Source organism: Harmonia axyridis, chromosome 2 (genome assembly GCF_914767665.1).
Source record: "Harmonia axyridis chromosome 2, icHarAxyr1.1, whole genome shotgun sequence".
Taxonomy (NCBI): Eukaryota; Metazoa; Arthropoda; class Insecta; order Coleoptera; family Coccinellidae; genus Harmonia; species Harmonia axyridis.
Window position 1 is genome coordinate 8,584,687 of NC_059502.1, and position 21,797 is coordinate 8,606,483.

Below are 21,797 nucleotides of genomic sequence, written 5' to 3' on the forward strand. Positions count from 1 at the left end.
GACGACAAATCTATAAGATGCCTTATGTGTCTTGAATCCTGGATGAAAAATTATGAAATCAAACAAAGCCTGGAGGTTCCTCAAAATTCAGAAACTTTATGTTTCTATTATTTTATATTTTGTTATGATTTATAGTGATTTAATTTATGATTCAATTAGTTTTAGAAATAAAATTGTTTTTTGTGAGGTTGCTTCTTATTTCATCATTTTTTTATTGATGTGACACTACACAATAAAACTCCTAAAAATCAAGTATCTCCATATGATTCAAGTACTTGATTAATAAATACTTGACTTGAGATACTACTACTTGACTTGAAATCAAGTAAAGCTTAAGCCAAGTAGCTTGAAATCAAGCCAAGCCGTGAATCCCTAGCCTAGACAGTAAAGTAACAACTTTTCTGCTTAGGCAGCAAAGTGATAATTCTCAATGCGAATAAAACATTCGACATTTTCTGACAATCAATATTTTTTGTCACTTTTCTTATTTCTGGAGGAGTATGTAAGTACTTAAAAGTCGCTATCAAAGTCCATAATATAAATATATCCGATATTTTTCCAAAAAACTGTCAGATATTTCATAAGTTGTCAAACTATAATTATCATGGACATAAACATTTCCATAGCAACCAACCATTCCAACAATTGGGATTTCTATCAGATTTCGTTTTAATTTATCACTACAGGAAGATTGAAAATATTGTGGGAATTGTAATAATTCACAAATACAATATCCTACATGTCTCATTATCTAGAATCGAAGAAAAAATTATATGTTTAACTCGGCAGCAATGTAGATTGACTGAATTCCTAGCCTTGCTATGCTCGGCTATGAACTATCAGCCGCGACAGTCAATCTACTACTTTGCTGCCTAGCAAAACAAATAACTATAGGTCAAATTTTGTATCACTGAAGCTGAACACAGCTTCTGATGAACTAAATTTCGTTTTTATTAGTGAAAGTGATTGTTTACTTCTAGATGCACTATCCACTATTTTTTCTTCAATAAAACATCAAAATTATGAAGTTGCAAGAAAAAATCTACATTCTTCAACTTTTTTGGAAAAAATATCATTTTCTTGAATTTGTGTTAATCTATTTACATAGTCACCAAAAACAAATGCAGTTTTCATAAGCTCAACTTGCAGCAACTTATAAGCTTTGTTTTATCGAAATCGGACAGAAGCAAAAAAGTTATCGTCTTTTAATTATAGATTTAGTCGAAACCACTTCTGAGAGCTAGTATTCCATAAAAATAGATCTTCAATCTCGTCATCCCCATTGTTGAACCTCCACAAACCCCTGACGCAAGTATCACATGACATCAACCCCGAAAAACACGGAAAAAAAACACCTAACGAAACATAGGTGGATCCGTATTATTCCAGATATCCCGTCCACTTTTTTGCACTGTTGTTATTCCAAACTAGCGACTAGTATCGTTTTCTCAAAAGGACCCCGAACGTCGTAGACATGTGACATGGTAGTTTCAGGAAAGGATCTTGATGTTTCGCATCTTGCTTAGCTGCGCACAGAACGGGAAGAGTATGGTTTCGTTTTCGTTTTTTAACCGGCAGTGACTTTCGTAGGACATTCGACATCTGATATTCGAGTGGCTTGTTTCTTTTTGTGTCTACTACAGATGTAGATGTAGAAAAAAAATGTTGTGTGTTGATGGAATTATGGTTGGGGTATTGTTGGGTTTGGAATAGAGATTCGTGACGACTGTCAGTGTTGTGGAGAGAAATTAGAATACGAGTTGCACGTAGAAGAATAGTGGGAATTTTCAACTACCTTAATACTTCAACTGAGATTCAGGACAATCCAGCTTCGCTGTCTTGTTTTTATCAGTCTGGTTTGTTCTCGCTTGATTTCCAAGCAATCTAGTTTTAGTGAAAAATATTATAATAATTATTGTTGTTCGGTACTGATGTGCGATTGGCAACTACATCTTTGAAGTACCACTTGAGAGAGTTCAACAAAAATAACATGTCTTAACATTTTTTTATAGGTACATTTCCAGCATTTCTCAAGTTGCTTTTAGGGAAATATTATATTTGTATCTATGTAGAAATTATTGAATTGTTTATTTTTTGTGACACTGTTGATATTTGAGTGTTTTATCTAATACTCTATGTTCATTCTAAATTGTAAATGTCTTCTTTTTTTTTGTGAATCCTTGTAATTAGGTTATTCTTGTTAGGATTCCTGCTTATGTCAAATGAATAAAACTAGGTAAACTGTTGATTGGAATTTATTTGTCTCTCAAAAAAGGAACTAGAGCACATAAAGGCATGAACCAAAAAAACATAATTCTGGAAAGGATTAAGATTTTCTTCCTGAAAAATCCAAGATTTTATGGGAGAAAGAATGTTCACTGTTTCGCGATCGCAGAGAAAAAAGAAACAGCTGAAGAAGCTGCTTTACTGGAATATTTTGCTGAACTCGAAACAGTATCTATAGATATGCAGCTTCATCTTTATGGCCAAAATATTCCATGTGACAAGCTTGTTTACAAGTTATAGAAAGAAACAGACGAATATTTTACGTTAATCATGTTTTTCAAGAAGAAAACTCATACAGAGCTAAAAATCTTAAATTTCCAAAAGAGAATAAGTCAATCAATTCATTGTAAAGCCCGAGACGATGAATTTGTCTACAGACGATGATGAGATTATGGAAAACAAGATAATTGTGACTACTCTAGAGATAAAAACTCGCAGGGAAAGATATTTTGCAGTTGTATCTAAAAGTGACATTGAGCCTGTGACATTTATTACTTAACCTTAGCACCATCTCATATTACATACAGAAGACTCTTTGTATCCTACAGAAAAGGTAAATGCAAAGTTCGGCCTTGTGGTATTAATTTCATTTCTAAAATACATACCTACATAATATTATATTTTGACAAGACTATTGATTTTGCCAAAAGTAAAATATTGAAGGTAATTGAAGAGAAGTGTAGTTTTTGCCTTATTACCTCGATTATCAAATATGTGTAGGTATATCCATGCGATTTTTTATGATTTAATTGTGTTGTTTCGTTTGGCTGGATACCTTGAAAACTGCTGCGATCATCCGTTTACATAATTTATTTTGAATTATCGATAAACCTGGAAAAAATTTTGAAGATGTCTAATATCAGCATTCTGAAGAAACTTTTTGCAATTTTTTGTTGTTCATTCCGATGGTTAAACTTCAGAAGATATTCAGTAGATATCATCATCATAATGACACCTCCATACATGTTTTCAATTCAATTTTTTGAATTGGTTGAATTTTTAATTTTTTCATTTGATCTTCAGTTTTCAACCTAGAAAATTTATAAATTGTATTCTTGAGATTAAAATAGCCATCGATTTGTCTTCCAAATTTCTTGTAAACAGTTAAGTAACTATGGAAAAGTAATATCTGAAAGAATATAGACTTTTTCATTCGTTTTCGATTATGGAAATAAAAAAATTAACGAACAAGAGCTATATCAAAATCATTTCTTTGAGTTGAAATTGAGAATTCAGACGAATCTTGAAAATAACACATCATGTGGTTATTCAATAACGAATGTAAAACTGTGTAGGTAATAGGGTAGGGTTAAAAGTATATAACATATCTTGTAACCAAAAATTAATATCTACCCTCAATAGTTTTGAGTTCACTGGAACTGACTATATTTTATTGATACCTCAAACAAACTGATACTAGGTATCAACAGATTTATATCTGTTACTTTTACACATTACACTCGAATACTCGATTCACTATCACAATAGCACCCTCAAGTGGTACGAATAGAATTTTTATTAGTGTCATTACCTACTACCCAGGTACTTCAATTTATGAATTGTAAATTAAATTCCATAAAGGAATTATTTTTTCCAAATATGAGAATCCAATTCTAAATCAAGTGGTAAGATGATCAAATGCCAATAAAATTTAAGGTCTATTTCTAGGAATTATCGCTCATAGAACGTTTCTTCAGTAGAGTAAGATATATCCCCTCAAATACCGCCCAACGAGTACCTCAATTCCAAAATCAAGTAAACACCTATACATGCCCCCAGCACTCTCACAATAATTGGTCAAGGCGACCAAATTGATTACTATTTACAGTTCCCCTCAACAGGTAACCATTGATTTATAGGCTGGCAACAAAGCAGCAAAACAACGCTACCAGCACCTCCTAACTCAACGATCGGAATAGACGAAGCCCCGACAATATCGACTATAGAAACCATAGGAGAGGTATGCCGCGACTGATAGCATGCACGGTCTGGTGGGGATAGGCACCCGAATCGCCTCGCCTCATTGGCTTCGAGGCTCCGAAGGGCATAGTAGGGGCGGTACTCGGGCATTTTATCGCTGCATGGGCGCGGCTTACACAGCATCCCCGTGCGTGACACATCGGAACGTCAGATGTCTCACAAACCGACGGTAGGAGAACGTTTTTGGCTTGGCGGTGGTTTTGTGGACCGGCTGGATTGTTGTGGTTTTTGATTCTACGGATTTTTGTGCGCGCTAGGTGGTGTGGAAGTTTAGCGACATTGTTGAGGGTCTGCTGAACAGGATTAAGTGCGAAAGGATTATAAGGCAGGTAATGATGTCTTTCAGATGTAGTATGTGAGGTGTTGTTGTCTTTGAATCTGTAGATTTGTAGTTGTTTTGCTTTCCTATTGTGCTCCTTTCATTGTGAAGTTGGGCATTTAAGTAGGTAGTATTGAATATTGGACGGTTTCAAGTTTTTCGGAGATAAGATCACTCCAATTGAGAAAGGTGCGATTTTCACAATCGGTGTATTTAGTTAATGGATGTTGTTGAAGTGTAATGACCTGGACAAAGAGATAAGATGACGGTATTCTTGAAAGATAGTAAATAGAGAATTTTGAAGAATGTGGCAACCCTCTCTCTCATTGACAATGTAGGCTACTCCTTTTTGGTATTAGTTCATGCACTTCAAAGAGCAAAAGAACCATTGACGTTTGGGAACTTTTCAAAAAAACATTCCATAAAGCATATTATTATGAGTGTTATTATTGCTCTAATATTTTGTGTGATTTCATTGTAGCAACCTATTTTCCGAAAAGCATTGGAATACCTAGTTATAGAAGTTTTTAGTGATTTTAAAGGAAGTTAGTTCGATGTATCATTTTCAAACTTCAAATAGGTTATTCTCTCGTAAAAATTGATTGGATTATGAAGATGACATTCCTGAATAGGTACATTGCAACTCAAAAACATTGAAAATATTGTTGTATCTGCCTAATTTTTTTTATCAGAAATTGATTTTTGTTGTTATTGATATTTTTTCTTGTCTGCTCATCAAGCTTTGATTTTTTCCTACTACCATCGTCTTATATCATATAAAAATCCTCTTATCACTTCATTTTTTGTTTGAATGAAAAAATTGCATTGATTAGTTTAAAATCTGAGAATGGAAAAAAAAGAACGACGAACACAAAAAGAAGAATGATGAATTTATTCCATCCAAAAAAAATGACGCCAAAATAAGAATGATATCGTTCCAAAAAAACTACAATCTTGACACCTAAATGCTGAAAAAGCATTGTAATTTATCCCATCTGCAAACCGTTCCTCTTGTCTGAAGATAATTGAAATAAATTCAGAGATTAATTGAATTGAATGCCTTCACTACGATTTCAATTAGCAATTAACAAATTAGCTGTGTATAAACTGTCCGCTGAAAGTTTGCGTAAACTGAGTACCTAGGCGGAGGGCAGGGCCGTATTGGAAAAATTTAACGAATTTTGTTCTTTTTGAACTTGGAGTTGATGGGAAGTATTTCAAAGATTATTTATCCCAATTCATTCATTGTTTAAAGATTCTGTTGTTACAGTTGTGGTCATTTTGTTCATCTAACTGTGTTTTTGTTTGGTAAAATCGGTGAAAATAGCGAGAAAAAACACTTGGATCTCACCATAAGAAATGATTTGGGGATACAGTAAACACAACCATCAATCTCTATGAATAATCACCGTTTTTCTGTGATACCTATGTCTCTGGAAGAATATCCAGCTTATCCCATAATCACAAGAAAAAAATTGAAGAAGAATATTTAGAAAGGAGTATACCCAATTTTCTCATGGTAACAGATCCAAAAGAGTTGAGATAAATATTAGCTATTTTAAGCTTCATACAAAATTTCATGTTGATAGTACAAAAATCTTTAGGACGATCGAGTGTTGAATGTAATGAGAAAAACAATTAAAAAAGCAATTTCCAAGCAACCAGCTGCTACAATAAATCGTATGTTGGGTATTCTACGCACATAACCTCATCCTGGTTAATAACCAACAGCATCTGCGGTAACTTCTAAAGAATAACGTAATCGAGAAAATAATGATGCATGAAAACACGAAATATATACATAGTATACTGTTTAGAATACCCTAAATTCCATTATTATGCCATTAACGGACCTCCGGAACTACCTATCCGAAAAAATACCATATAAATTAAATAATTATTTTCGCTAGGCCTTTGGAATTTAAATATAAATTATCAATAAGCGGTAATAAAAACGTTTAAGAGAAGTTCAATTGCCGTCGCACCTGCACTGTGACTCCGTGCGTCCACCAATCCACAGAAAAGTTCTCTATTATCCGGCCTAATCATTGGCGTACCTAGAGAATTTTACTAGGAGGCAATAAGCTGATTTTTTTCGGATGAAACTGATTTTGAAAAACGAAAATTAAGTACTCTTTGAATGTTCTACATAAGAAATTATATGATGAGCCATGGAAAATAGACTTTTCATTGAAAAAAAGTGGCATATTCTTTATTTTTTTGTGAATATCATTATTCCATCCGAGTTGGCAATGATTACAACTAAAAATTCTTCTAGCGAAAAGTGTGCCTAAACGTAGTTGATAAAACATCCATGTTGCATCAAAATATTTAATAATGATTAATAATAATATGGTTTTAAGAAAAAAAAAACAACAATAATTGCTAGTACACATTTTATTTAGTCAATCTAAATTTTTGCATCATTGGTCTAAGTAACCAAGAATTGTCATTTTATGCATATTTCTTCCATGACAATCAGAAACTGGTTCATTAGTTTGATTCATTGACGAAGAATTGATGACGTAATTACGTTGTATGCGTCACAATAATGATAACATTCGAAAAAAAAGATCTTCTATCTTTTCTGGAATTTTGTGAAGATCGTTTCATTATAAAACTTTGGATTCAAGTAAAACGAATAAAAAATGAGACTCATTTAGACTAAACAACCTAGAAGTCCGAAATTCTCAAGGTAGGTCAAGTTTATTGATATGTCAAATAGAACTTTGGATTCAGTGAATATTCGGAATTTCAAAGTAGAGATGCGAAATTGCATTCTGATATAAAGAAAATAAAAATAAAATAAAACTCAATGTTTTAGTGACTGCACATCTGACGGAGTTGAAGTTTATGTAAAATAACATATTTTTCAGTTTTGATGCACAATTTCATTTTAATCGCGTCATCAGAACCATAGAAACTGGGAGAGGAATATCGGGAGAAATTACCCAATATTTATGAACCACAAGATCCTATTCTGTTGGAATTTTGTTTGTTTAAGAATAATAACCCCTCAAATTCGATGCCATATCATCAGAAGTCTTCATCTGGATAAATAAACCAACAACAATGTCATCATAAGAAGTTACCTACATCTTATCAAGAAAAATAAACTTTAAAATTTCCTTCTATATTCATGTTCAATTGTCTAATTTATGTTCACCAAAATTTGAAAAAACTTGAAACATATACAGATTTTTATAGCTACTACTAGGCTTGAGGATATTTTATGTATTCCTAAGCATAATACTGAAAAGTATAAGTCGTCACCTACCTTCACAGGAATTGAATTAAATAATCACTTGCCAAAACATTTCAAGGGAATTGGTGAAAAACAATTTAAGAAGGAAGTAAGTATTCAAGAGTTCTTTGCTATAATTCTATCATTTAAGACTTTTTTTTAATGCTCACTCCTACCAGCTGTTCTCTCTTCATATTTTCAATATGTTGTGTTATTTTTTTCTCGTTGACTATTCCTATAAATTTTTATGATTTGAAGTATGTAAACAAATGTAGTGATATGGTAATCACACAAAATCAACTCTTATTTCTCCACAGCACTCTTGACCACAAATTTAAATGAACGCACATTATTTTTTGAAATTCTGCCGATTCTTCTTCTTCGTTGGCCTACCCCTATACTCCGCCCATGAAAAAACTCTAATAACCGGTCTAATTACATAGTTTTATAAATAACACAATAAACAACGTAATTTTAAGGCCCACTTTTAATTAATATCAGGATAAGGATCTTAATCGGCGCAACTTTGAGAAAATGGCTTATAATTATGACGCTTCGCAAAGTCAAAAACATGTGTAATAAGTCCATGAATATCTAAACGCTCTTTTATGGGTCACTTTGGACGTTTTTGACATAGAATTCCGGGTTATTGCGTGCAATATTCTATGTTATCTAAACCATCAAATCTGGGAGGGAGTTTGGTTATGTCACGTGAGACTGTGAGAGTGTCTGTTGGTTTGAATTTTGATTCGACGTTGATATTGTGTTACACAAGTTTATATATATCACAGAAAAACAGCGTGAGTATCGGGTTGGTACATCAGTTTGAAAGTTGTAAGGAAAGAAGGGAAATCACTTTTATCATATTTGTCGTATTCGATTTGATTAGCTTAATTTCGGAAATTTGTAATTTTGACCTAAATTCTCGACTTTCAATTTTGAGACCTAGAGGTTTTATTTATGGATGTGACTTTGGTTATTATGTTTCTGCCTGACTTTGTCCTGTTAGCTTCAGATTGATATTTTTAACTAGTGGAGCCCACGTAAATGGCTTTTGTTTTGGTGTCAAAATTGATTCCTTAAATGAGGAGAATGTGTGATCTCAAATTTAATTATATACGCATTGTGCTTATTTTCAGACGGAGTCTTGAACTTGAATTGATTTCTGATGCATATAACTTTTGAAATTCTAGAATTTTATGTTAAAATTATAGGTTTAACCTTTTTTCGAATGCAGAACAATTGTTTTTAACCAATTGTAATCCAAAACCGTTCTATGATTGGCAGGTGAGATTTTGTGAGTTAATCTGACATCGACCTTCATTTTATAACTTGAAATCTATTATCAAAGCCTTTGAATTGTCTTTTTCTGTTTTATAACTGGATCCATGTCGATAGACTATCAGAGGATCCAAAAATCGTAGTTCTTCGTCTTTATTTCATTTTTTTTTTATTATATTCTTTTTATTGCTAGAGTTCTGGATGATATATTGAAATACGAATGTTACAATTTGGTTATAATGGTCATAATGGCAAAACTGCATAATTTTCGACATTTCTCATGTCATTTGTGTTCAGTAGGATATGCCTTTTAATCATGGAAAGATACACGCTTCAACAACGTTTAAAAAATGTCAAATTTTTAGATCAAAATCAGTGCTCATTTGTGAATACTGAGAGAAATTTAAGAAGTATTCATGGACCACGTGATTCAGTTAATCGACTCACTAATTTTTGTATTTCAGATAAATTAGTGAATCGATCAACTAGGCATAAAGTCTTCTGATAATGTGCACAAAAGGGCACTGACCAAACAATTCAACAATTTCTAAACGTTGTTGAAGCATGTATCTTTCTATGATCAAATGACATACTCAGTCTTGCCATTATAATCATTTCAAATTGTATCATTCCTATTGGAAATCTCTTTATTAGGGATTGTTTTTTTTTAGTATTCAAAGATTTCAAATTATAATCATGAACACAAACATATACCATCTTTATCAAATTTTATTGTGATCCATTTCAATCATATTTGATGATCCCATTTATACTACTTGTAGGATGTTCAATATTTGCTTCGCTATATAAATGTTTTTTCGAAGAAGCTCCTGCGGAGCGGAAAAATTTATTATTTATCAATAGAACAAATAGATTAACAGTTATTTACTCATATTTTTTGATCAACAGAATAATTTTTATTTATGTTTCTAGAAAGTTATTTTATTATAAACGAAATTACATTATTGGAATTATTGATTCCTACATCATCTGATTCGCTAGATACTGAACATTCTAAAGAATGTAACATTGGAATACCTATTTCTTCTTCGATGTTCACTTCCAAAAATGTGTTGAATTAAGCATTCACAAGCTCTGAGACGCCTTTCAAAGGTAGAAGTTTTTTGGTGCTGATAAATTCAATGATAATTTCATTCATATTCTATAAACATAATTCACAAAACCATCATTACTTTGTTCTTTGATTATATTTCAGTCTCACACCACAAATTCACAAAACATCTCTCAGCTGATGCGATAATATAAAATGACTGGCGCCATCTATTGGCCTGAATCGTACATCGTGCGATTCTTGAAGCTTTGATTGCGCAAATTACAGAAACGTCCTAAAGTTCTCATTATTCATCATTAGCTACCCCACAGATTGTAATCATCTTCACAATTAAACGCATCTCTCAAGTCTCACTTTTCCTACGTTCCCAAACCGCAAAGTCATTTAGACCCTCCCTCAGACCAGACGACGTCAAAAATACGAACGTTTTTGGCCCTCAAAGACACAAAAGACACCCATACTCGGACCTTATCTAAGTAGATCGATTGAAAGGTGGACAAACACACGGTCAGCATTTCCCAGACTTCTGACCCGAACCGGCAACCTCTTACCCCGTAATTTCATCTGTCACAAAGAGGCTGATTTTCTCACGTCACGTTTGCGCCTAGTCATCATGCTGCTCTGTGTTCGGCGGGGCAAAAATGATAGACGTCAGTGGGGACCACAGAAACGTCTCTGTCCGATGGCAGCGCCGTTTAACTGGAGTGACTGTCTGAATTTTCTTCCTGGTCGTCTGACCGGACGGGCGCCTCTGATCGGCTCACGATTTACCGACGATGGACGGTTATTAGGGCCAATTAATGTCATCAGCACAGATTCTGGGTGCTTGGGTGTTGCAGGGGCGAACCACAGAGAATTATCGGTGTTCTTTGGACGGTTGACGAGTGGTCTTGGCGGTTTTATTTTTTTTTTTTCGGAGAAGTTGTGGAGGATTTGGACCGGTGGTGATTTGCAAGATTGGCGAAGGAAGACAAAAGGGTGGCTGAGATAGTTCGTATGGTTTGAGGGGTTCTTCGAATTATGATCTTTAATTTTTTGACAACAGTCAACAACTAAAAATTATTATGATGAGAAAATGTTACTTGTAGAGGAGAATTTGATTTAGGTACCTCCAAGACCATGTAAATACTTATGAACGAATGAAGAAAAAAGATAACTTACGTGAAGCCAGGAGCTTTTGATTTTTCGTTCATTATTGCGCCAATTGCGGCCATGAACGAATGAGTGCTCAAAACCTCATAACTTTTTGTTAGTGCTCCCTTTTTTTTATATTCTTCTTGCATTTTCTATGGTTCTGAATGTGCTATCAACACGAAATGCTTCACGAGATTGCTATTCTTTATACATATGTAGAATCACAACCTGATACAGTAATTTTTATTATTGTATAATAAGAGTTGAAAGCAGATTCCTTGTAGGAACATATGTAGGAACAGTGGCGGTGCCAACTATCAAAAACAATGAAAAATTGAAAGTTTTATATTGTTATATATCACATGTTATCATCACATTTATTCATATCATATATTCGTAGTGAAAAAAAGAAATTATATGGAAATAAATTTTTTTTTTATATAATTCCAACACTTTTCTTCTCCGCCACTGGTTGTGTTATCAACTGATTGACAATCGTAGTTCCGCAAGAAGATGAGGTGGATTTGTATCTACTGCTTGAGTAACCTCTGATTCTCCGTTTTAGTTTTTGTGAATTATTATTTGTTTTGTGTATTATAACCTCACATTTTGACAATTTTGATCCATGACAATTTTTACCATTTTCACTTCTAAGGAGACTTATTAGTAATTACTGTTGTTCAATTCTTTTTTGAATCTGATACTGAAGCTTTTCCATCAAGTGAATAGTCTTATCCAGGTTTATCTTCTCGATCTTTAATTTTTGACAGACTTTGTTGTTGCATTCACCTTCTTTTTCGGATACTTCGAAAATCTCCATATTTTCCAAATCAAGTGCTACATTCAAAGCATTATTTGTTTCCACACTAGTTGATAAGAAGAAAACATAACATAAGAACAGAAATTAAAATTTTAATGTAAGTATAACGAAATATACTATATGCAACGATACAAATCTCATATATTATGATCAAAAAATTGGATCAAATGAAAGTTCTGCTGATTTAGTTATCATTTTAGCCTAAGTATTTCGAATTTTAGAGGGGCCAGCAAAATTTTAGATAGATAGATACAGGGTGGCTTAAAATACAAAAAATATGTGTTATTTAGGGATTTGTATGTTGGTGTTAACAGATCCAAAATATGTCCAATGGTTCCCGAGATATCTCGAAAAAATTGAAAATCGAGATTTTCTTTTTTTCTGTATAACTCCTTTGTTTTTGGGAATAACTCTACGAAATTCAGTTTGTAGTCATTATCCTATATAGAGATTCTAATGGTGTCGTCAGATTTTTTCTGTTTGCCATTGTTTCAGAGAGGGGATAGTCAATTTTTTTTCTCATGGACGCCATATTGGTTTTCCTTATGAGGTGATGAAGAAAGAAATTACGAATTCAATAATGTATCACACTCTACAAAAATATCTAGGTACGCAAATTTGAAAAATTGTTATGTGAAATCATCACACCATGAGTATCTCTATATTGAATAGTGGCTAGATATAATCCAAATTTCGTTAAGTTATCTCGAAAAACAAATGAGTTATACAGGAAAAAAAAAAAAGCTTGATTTTCCCTTTTTTTGAGATATCTCGGAAACAAATGGAGATATTTGAGATTTGTTCACACCACTACATTCAACCCTAAATAACGCAACTTTTTTGTAATTCAAGTCACCCTGTCTTTCTAATCGTTTTCGATATCCCTGTAGTGGTCCTCTGAATAGTTCTAACCCTGTATAGAAATAAATTGTTTTTCTATTACAAATATTCCTTATCAATTTTCAATTTTTTTAGGATTCTATTATTCTTAAATTTATTATAAGATTCTGATTAGCCTATCAACACGAAATTTTGCATGAGGCTTTGAATTGTTACGTTGCTACAGACCGTATAAATAAAAACTCAAAATTTCATAAATCCGTTTTCACAACTTCCTCAAAAAAAATTATATCATACCAACTAGGAAGAGATGCTTAAAACCAATGATGCGAAACCGTCTAATAATCTTCAAACCGACCCTGCGTCCAGCATGCGAAACCCAGAAACCGTACATCCAGTAGTCTATACGCGTAATCACAGCAGGCGACGACTCTAATCTATCATTTTTTTCCACAGCCAGTCTCTCTCTACTTAACACCAACTTCCACCTGGAAGTGCTCAGTTACTGCCCAGAACTACCGATGCTGCGGATCCACCATCCCAGAAGATGCTGAAAGAACGAGAATCCCTGGAACGTGTGATCCCTTCGCCTTGTTCCAGCCTAGGAGGCCTAGGTCCAGACGCCAGTTGTGCAGGATGCAGGGGCAGGATACACGACAGGTTCTACCTGCTGGCCGTGGACAGACAGTGGCATGCAGGGTGTTTAAAGTGTTGCGAGTGCAAGTTACCTTTAGACTCTGAATTGACTTGTTTTGCCAGAGACGGGAGTATTTACTGTAAGGAGGATTATTACAGGTGAGGATCTTCTTGGTGGTGCAGATAAAACACTGCAATTTTACGCAATGGTTTAGTATTTCCCTCTGCTCGAATAATATTCCTAATCCGAAGATTATCCGATGAAAATGGGGAAATGAAAAAAAGTAATCAACCTGTGAAATTTGGCAAAAGCATTTGATACCGTTAATCTTTCAAAATTACCTACTAGGTGGGCTGTATACCGGGTGGTTCAAAAGTCTGGAAAGATATGAGGCCCAACTTTGAAATTTCAAATGTAACCCATCTTTTTATTGCAGATTCGGATTCAGTGGGAAATTTTATATCCGAATTGGTTGAAACCAAATTTTTTCGTCTTTTTTTGTGCCCTATGTAGCGTTTTTTGTTTAAAAATCTGGGGGCGTTCATTCAGATCAGGATGCAAAAATTCATTATCTGATACTGATGTCCTGAGTAATTCTTCTCGTTGAATCGATTGAGCCCATTCGATTTTGCGTGCAAAAGGGCCTTATACAAGATAAGAGGCCCAACTTTGAAATTTCAAATGCAAACCCAGCTTTTTATTGCAGATTTGAAAGTTGGGCCTCTCATCTCGTATAAGGCCCTTTTGCACCTGAAATCTGATAGCTCAATCGATTCAACGAGAAGAATCACTTAGGACCACAGTATCAGGATATAAATTTTTGTATCCAGATCTGAATGAACGCCCCCGGATTTTAGAACGAAAAACGCTGCATAAGGCCCAAAAAAAGACGAAAAAATTTTAGTTTCAACCAATTCGGATGTACAATTTCCCGCTGAATCCGAATCTGCTATAAAAAATGGTTTGTCTTCAAAATTTCAAAGTTGGGCCTCATATTTCGTATAAGGCCCTTTTTGGCCCAAAACCTGATTAATGAAACCCAAGTATCAGAATTCAGATTTTCCATCATCTGTGTGCGAAATAAATTTACCGTTTCCAGACTTTTGAATCACCCGGTATACAAATTTGTAATATATAATTCGTAATTTGTGAATACATAGGTACAATTTTGTTATGTTTACCGACATTCTTCTCAAATTTTTATTGTTATGATGATATGATCAGCTTGGAATTTTGCATGAAGTTTGAAATTATTTTATTTCTTATCGACCACCGAAATTTTAAATGCAAGTGTTCTAGTTTAGCGATTAAAATGACAATTTGCCCAAGACTTTAAAGGCGATAATCTAGAACAAAGAGGAAATATAAATTTTGCCATCAAACCTCACGAATAAGGCAAATAAGGAAATCATCCTTCAGGGACAAAAAAACGCGAATTCCCCAAAAAACATCGCCTTTGTTGAAAATTCCAAAAAAAAAAAAATTAAAATATCAACATTTAATGATTTCGAAAGAATTCGACCCAGATGATTTCGGAGATACCCGGTATACTCCTATTCCTGGGAATAGGCGCCCGCAAGTCCACGTAGCTATGTAAATCGATCGGAATGTGTACCCCATTCGCAAAATCGATCTCTCTAATTAGGTGCAATAAATATATTAATTCGAACTGTCGAAGAACAGAGGAGTAACGAAAAACATCCATTTCTGTCACAGTCCACTGCGAAAAAAAATCCTCCAAGGGACACCGAAGTCCGATCGTCCAATTAGCAGAAATTGATTTTCTTTGTTCGCCAAAATTCCAAAAAGATTGCGAGAGGGGAGGTGTGAGGGGAAGAGTTCGAGGTAATCGATGATTGGGCGCTTCGTCCTTTCCCCTTACCGCCCTCCGCGTCCCGCGTACGAGAAAAAACCGAAATCAGCATAAAAATTTGTACGAAATTTTAACGAGGTGGCTCCAGATCTGTCTTGAGACGTTGCTTCTCGTTGATCGGAGAGATGATGGGTCCATTGGCTACGGTTGTGGATTTTAGGATCGTGTTCGGAATTTTGAAAACAATTATTAACCGATAGAAATCAATAAAATAAGAGAATATAAAAAAAGTCGAATAAAATTGAATTAAAACAAACTAGCACATTGGCCTTTGTAACTGAAGAATGAATAATGAACTTACAATAAAAAAAACGTGTTAATTATATCAAATAATTGGAATCCTCTACTTGATTTCATTGATACAATGTAGGTACATTACCATCAATATAATGAAATTTCATTCATTAACGTATACCCCTATTCATTAATATTATGAATCTCTGTTTTCATCTGTATCGCGATTCTGAAATTGATTTTGAGTGTTCATTGTTTCGATACACGCAGAATTCAAGTCGGTCAAATCTGTTCATCAATGAAATATCACATTCTTTTCTCGATATTCTACTAGAATTTTCTATGGTTCCGGTGACCCTATCTATACGAAATCTCGCAAGAAGATATAAGAATTGCATAGTTCTGGTCGCATTAACATAGTATAAATGACGAAAACAAAAACACGACTACTGAAATAAAGATCGAATGAAACATTCAATCCAAAACAGTTTTTTAAGAAATATAAAATTACAAAAAAATGATAATCAACTTTCAACTTCCCCCGCACGCCTCTGTTTTCTGTTTATTATTTTCAATGATAAAACTTCGAGGAGAAAATTTCAACTCTCTCTGAAATTTTTACAGTTTTAGAATGAATTATTCCAAAAATTCATGTAGACAATGAACATTATCGGTCCTAAAACTGAACCCTGCGGTACTCCATATTTTATTTCTCTAGTTGAACTCTATTATCCTGAACCAATATCTGTGAGCTTTAAGCTATTTTTCAGAGTAGAAAGAATGAGCGCTAAAAAACTCTTAAATAATGTCAGTGATTTTTCCCATTTTTTCTCATTAATTGATGATTAGTTTCGAGTTATTTTCTATACCACGCAACTGCTCTACGAGCCTTTTCTACACGAGCTTGTCAATGACGATCTGAACGTCAGAGAAAAAATAGAAATCCTTATCGCTCTCATCTTTGATGCAATAAAAAAACGAAAAAAAAAAAAACAGATACGGAACGTATAGACACACAATACTTCTCCACCTTCCCTAAAGATAATCTCCCTAAAAAGCAATAGAATAGATCATTCCAAATGTTGGTCCAACATCTACTTTCATCGATAAGTCACTCATGCACATAAACCCACACAATTTTTTTTTCAAACGACCGATTGTCATCGACACCATCACGGGGACATATCCTAGTCTCAACATATATTTTTTTCCCTTCATGTCGACGAGTGCAAGCCATCAATAATCGTTCGAGAACGAGTCGTCGTAGTTATGACACATAAAGATAAGGTATTTTAATAGTGACAAACGTTATCGTTGAATCAATCAACAAGTCTCCCTTTTGTTCTGTCTCCAACCAACGCATAAAACTAGAAGCTGAACGCTATCAGAGGCATGGCCACTGGTCACACAGCGGAACCTTTGGGTATGCAAGGAAAACACAGAGATGGATCCGATATTCAAACCACTAGGAAAAATAAAAATAAAGCTTGCCATTTTGATTGCCAACTTCCGGAACGGATAGGCCACGCCAAGAAGAAGAAGAAGAAGAACAGTAGGAACGACTCATTTCTATGATTCTGGGTATTCAAAATTTACCTGTTAACCTACCAACCAATTCTAGTTCAATTAGTCTACCCCAGATATGGAAAAACCAAGCAAAGTAAACCTTGTAGGGAAAAAAATCTCATATTAATCTTAAAGAAAAATAATTGATTAAAATTAGAGTACCTATTGAGAGTAAAGATACAAACAAGTTGGAGGCTGCATAATTTTAGATGCGGAGAAGAACGAAGAAGTTCAGATGGATAGATAAAAATTGTAATAATACACTGATGAAATAACGGGTGTTTTTTTTCAAGGTATATAACTTTAAGTTGGCATTACTGTTCAAGATGGCGACCGATTTAACAGCTGCTAAGTGATTTATTCTCATTTTGGTTTGGCAATTCATAAATAGACTCACGCCTGAAAAACGCCTGCAAATAGTGCAATATTATTTCGAAAATAATGATTCTGTGCGTAATACGTATCGTGCACTACATCCATTTTATTTTGTTTAGCGATGAAGTGCACTTCTGGTTGAATGGCTACGTCACCAAACAGAACTACCGCATTTCGAGTGAGGCTAATCATCAAGTGTATGTCGAAACACCGTTACATCCAGAAAAAATGACTGTTTGGTGCGCTTTATGGGCTGGTGGAATCATTGGTCCGTACTTCTTCAAAAACGATGATGGCCAGAACGTTACAGTCAATGGTGATCGGTATAGAGCCATGATTACTAACTTTTTTATTCCTGAATTGAACAACCATGATGTCCAGGAGCTGTGGTTCCAAAAAGACGGCGCAACATGTCACACAGCTCGTGCCACAATCGATTTATTGAAAGACACGTTTGGTGACCGCCTAATTTCACGTTTTGGACCTGTGAATTGGCCTCCAAGAACAGCTAGACTACCTTCTGTGGGGCTATGTAAAGTCATTGGTTTATGCGGATAAGCCACAAACCCTTGACCATTTGGAAGACAACATTTGCCGTGTTGTTGCCGATATACGGCCACAAATGTTGGAAAAAGTCATCGAAAATTGGACGTCCAGATTGGACTACATCCGAGCCAGCCGTGGCGGTCATATGCCAGAAATAATATTTGAAAAGTAATGCCGCAAGATTATCTTGCGGATAAATAAAATTCATATCAATCGAATGATCCATCGTTGTTTTATTGCAATTTAAAGTTCTATAGCTCTAAAAAAAACACCCTTTATAAATAGGAGAATCATAATGAAGCAAGAGAAAAAGAGAAATAATACACTGATGAAACATATAGAGCGGAAAATCATATCAATGAATCAAGAGCAATTGAAATAATCTTCAGGCAGAAGGCACTGCTTTCAGAAATTATTAATGACTTATCAATTTCAAGACATGACAGAATAATTTTATAGTCAGGGTGATTCATAATAAATAAGTAGACTTTCCAGAAACATGTGTATACCTTTTAAAGGTGAGTAATAAAAAGTTAATAGTAATTTTATATAGAATTTCAAATCCGTATCTTCTGAAACTGAAATTCAAGTGACTATTTCAGTCAATTGCTAAATGAAGCAATCAGGAGTTCCGTCAGGGTCGAATATTGCAAACAGATATTTGACTCCGATTAGTGTGTCAAAATTAGTGTTTTCAGAGGTGTTTATGTGACAGATCGACGACAAATATAAATGAATCGTTTTTAAGTTTTTGCCTTTAATTTGGCTTGTGAAATAGTCTAATCAAATTCTACTCGTTATTGAATTTTTCTTATGAGTTGGTCTTTCATTTCATAACTCCACTCAGGTGTTTGAAGGAAACACCAAGAAAGTCAGTTTCTCTATTATCACATTGAATTCAAAAGTTGTTCAAAGATTTTTCCAGAAAATTCCCAAAACAGTCATGAAATAATCATTATTAATACTTCTATTACGGCCCTGATACCCAAGCAAGTCTTAGACCAAACTCCCAATGGCATACTGTGTCTCCTTGTCAGTTGTAGGACGTAAGATTTTCTACCGTGATAAACGTTTTTCATTCTGAGAACATGGCGTATGCCTATTGATAAATTCATGAATCATATCTACCTCTTCAAGTTTACATCCTCTTCTTATGCCAAGCAAAAAATGTCATTCTAGGAAGTATAGGACATAAATATTAGGTATCGATATGTATCCTGTTAAGAATGCTAGTACGGTACGCTGCTTGAAGAAGCAAATCTACTTTTTCAATAACTTATTATTGATTTCGTAGCCATTGCAAAAGTATCAATTAGCTTCACAAACAGGTATGAAATATGGCTATCTGGCTTGGGCATCACTAAGGCATTGTTAGTAAAGGGTGGTTAAGAAACTCTAAGAATTGAAAAAAGGAGTTTTCTGAAACCACTCCCTGCTCTCTCATATGAGAACTGAAAGGATCATATTGCCATGAAGATATCAAATGAATCAAATGAAAATAGTAGTTTTAGACCCTTCAAGAATGACAGAATAACAACAGGGTACAAAATTTGATTTATATCTGATAACTGATTGAACTTGGATATAACTTTAGAAGCTAATTAGAGATTCGCAATGTCAAGAAGGAGAATTTTAGAAGTATTTCAGTGTTAGGTTGACATAGGAAGCATCATCATCATCATGTTTCTCACCTAATTTCACGTAATATATCTCAGAAAAACCTCAGTCTTCTCCCAAACTACAACCAAGCAACTGGAAGGCCTGTTCTCAATAAACTAATATCACCAATTAATATCATTCGAAACATTTCAAACATCGTAAATTTTTTGTGCTGGCCTACGGAGTCCCAACATGGTAGGTATTTTAATGAAGGAATAAAAACGTTTGGAAGTCGTTATTTTGAGTTGACCAACCCGGAAAAATGTTGATCTGCATACTTGAGATGCAGACTGTGAATGGGATATGTCCGATCTTGTTCAGATGGCTGTTGGATGATACCTAGGTGCCATTTATATCGATATTGAGACAGTTCGGTTCATTATTTTCAATAGATATCAATCTTTTTCGATTTCGTCTTCTTCTTTACTAGTTTCGTTATTCTATCTCCAAGACCTCGGAAATGGAGAAATAAAAGTCCTCAAACTACTGTGATATAACAAAAATACTAATGAAAAAAAAACACAAAGAAGATCACTTGGAGGTTTGTTCTTCTTTACCTCAATAATATTTGTTTAACCAAATGAATTGCGGTGAATCAATATCTCTTTCCACTTCGTTGGCATATCTCTCCAATTTTATATTTCATATAATAAATGATAATTTTGCACAAAAACATGATTTCCTCAAAGTGAGCAGCTTTTCATGTTTCCGACAATATAACAGAGATCCTGTGTGGGAAATGATAGGTGTTCATGACATTGATTCACTAATAACAACATACACGTGAAACTTCATTATTATTGACAACATGTTATGATAACATCAAACGTGCTAACCAAAACATATCGCACCCTTGCAGTGCCGACAACATTCAGAAATTAAACACAATTAGTCTTGTACAGGTGCGCTTTGAAATGTCCGCCTTTTTTGACTGCCAGTATAAAATGATAAACTCATCGTTATACTTCCTTCATAATAAAGAACGTCAATAATATTGAAATGCAAATTCACCACAGCACACACATAAGAATTCAACAATTAGTTTTTTATAATGGGATATAATTACATTACATCCTGTAGTTGATACAGAAATTTCTCTATGAAACTGTCACAAGTCTAGAACATACCTCAGAGTAATAAACATAGATAGAGAGAGCGTATGTCATTTTCAATAAGCAAATTTTGTCCCCAACATTATCTATTATATTTGACATGAAGCCCGCGGAAATGAAAACATATCAGTGATACGATATTTCAATCAATTCGCGAGTTCTCCACAAAGAACGCACTTTTATGTGCCATAGTGAATCGACGTTTCATATTAACTCAAAATAAATTGAAATAAATACCTAAATATATCAGAAATTCAGAAAAGAAACTTCAAGCGCGTCAAACGACGTGAAACAACTAATGACACTAGGGGAGCAAAAGTTGCCAAACCTTGGATTGCAGCAGGTAGATACAGAAAATAATAAATATTCTGCTTATTATAAATTCGACAATTAGGGAAAATATCGGATTCCAAATATTCAAATTTGCATATTTGATCGGGAATCACTCAAATAAATATATTTCATTCAATAAAATAGGCATTAATAACGATATAGTGATATTGTGAATTGGAAAATATATCACAAACCAACAACGTAACGTGTAAAAATTGCTTTTACTCCCTCTATCTATGATTATTACTCCATGGAACAAACCAAGAAAAGATTGATTGTGATAGTAAAAAGGAATTATAATTTAAAATGGTTACAATTGCAATACTTATTATTTTCGGCATATCTTATGTCATTTGTATTCAGTAGATCATGTCATTCAATCATGGAAAGATATTCGCTTTAACAACGTTTAGAAGTTGTTAGGGAAAATAGTGACAATAAAAGTATAATGAAAAACTAGAAATATCAATGCATACATATTTTGGT

At 34.1% G+C, this 21,797-nt stretch overlaps 1 protein-coding gene across 3 annotated transcripts in view; it reads left to right on the forward strand.

Moving 5' to 3' along the window:
- Positions 1 to 4,399: 4,399 nt before the first annotated feature.
- LOC123673481 (LIM/homeobox protein Lhx9-like) overlaps positions 4,400 to 21,797 on the forward strand; it is a 34,175-nt gene continuing 16,777 nt past the window's right edge. The window contains exons 1-2 of one of the 3 annotated variants that reach the window (XM_045607981.1): positions 4,400 to 4,595; positions 13,433 to 13,771. In XM_045607981.1, coding sequence (XP_045463937.1) covers positions 13,524 to 13,771 — 248 coding nt within the window. In that variant the 5' untranslated portion in view covers positions 4,400 to 4,595; positions 13,433 to 13,523. Of the gene's footprint in view, positions 4,596 to 11,829; positions 12,234 to 13,432; positions 13,772 to 21,797 lie in introns of those variants that run through there. The other 2 variants (XM_045607983.1, XM_045607982.1) reach the window with 2 other exon arrangements.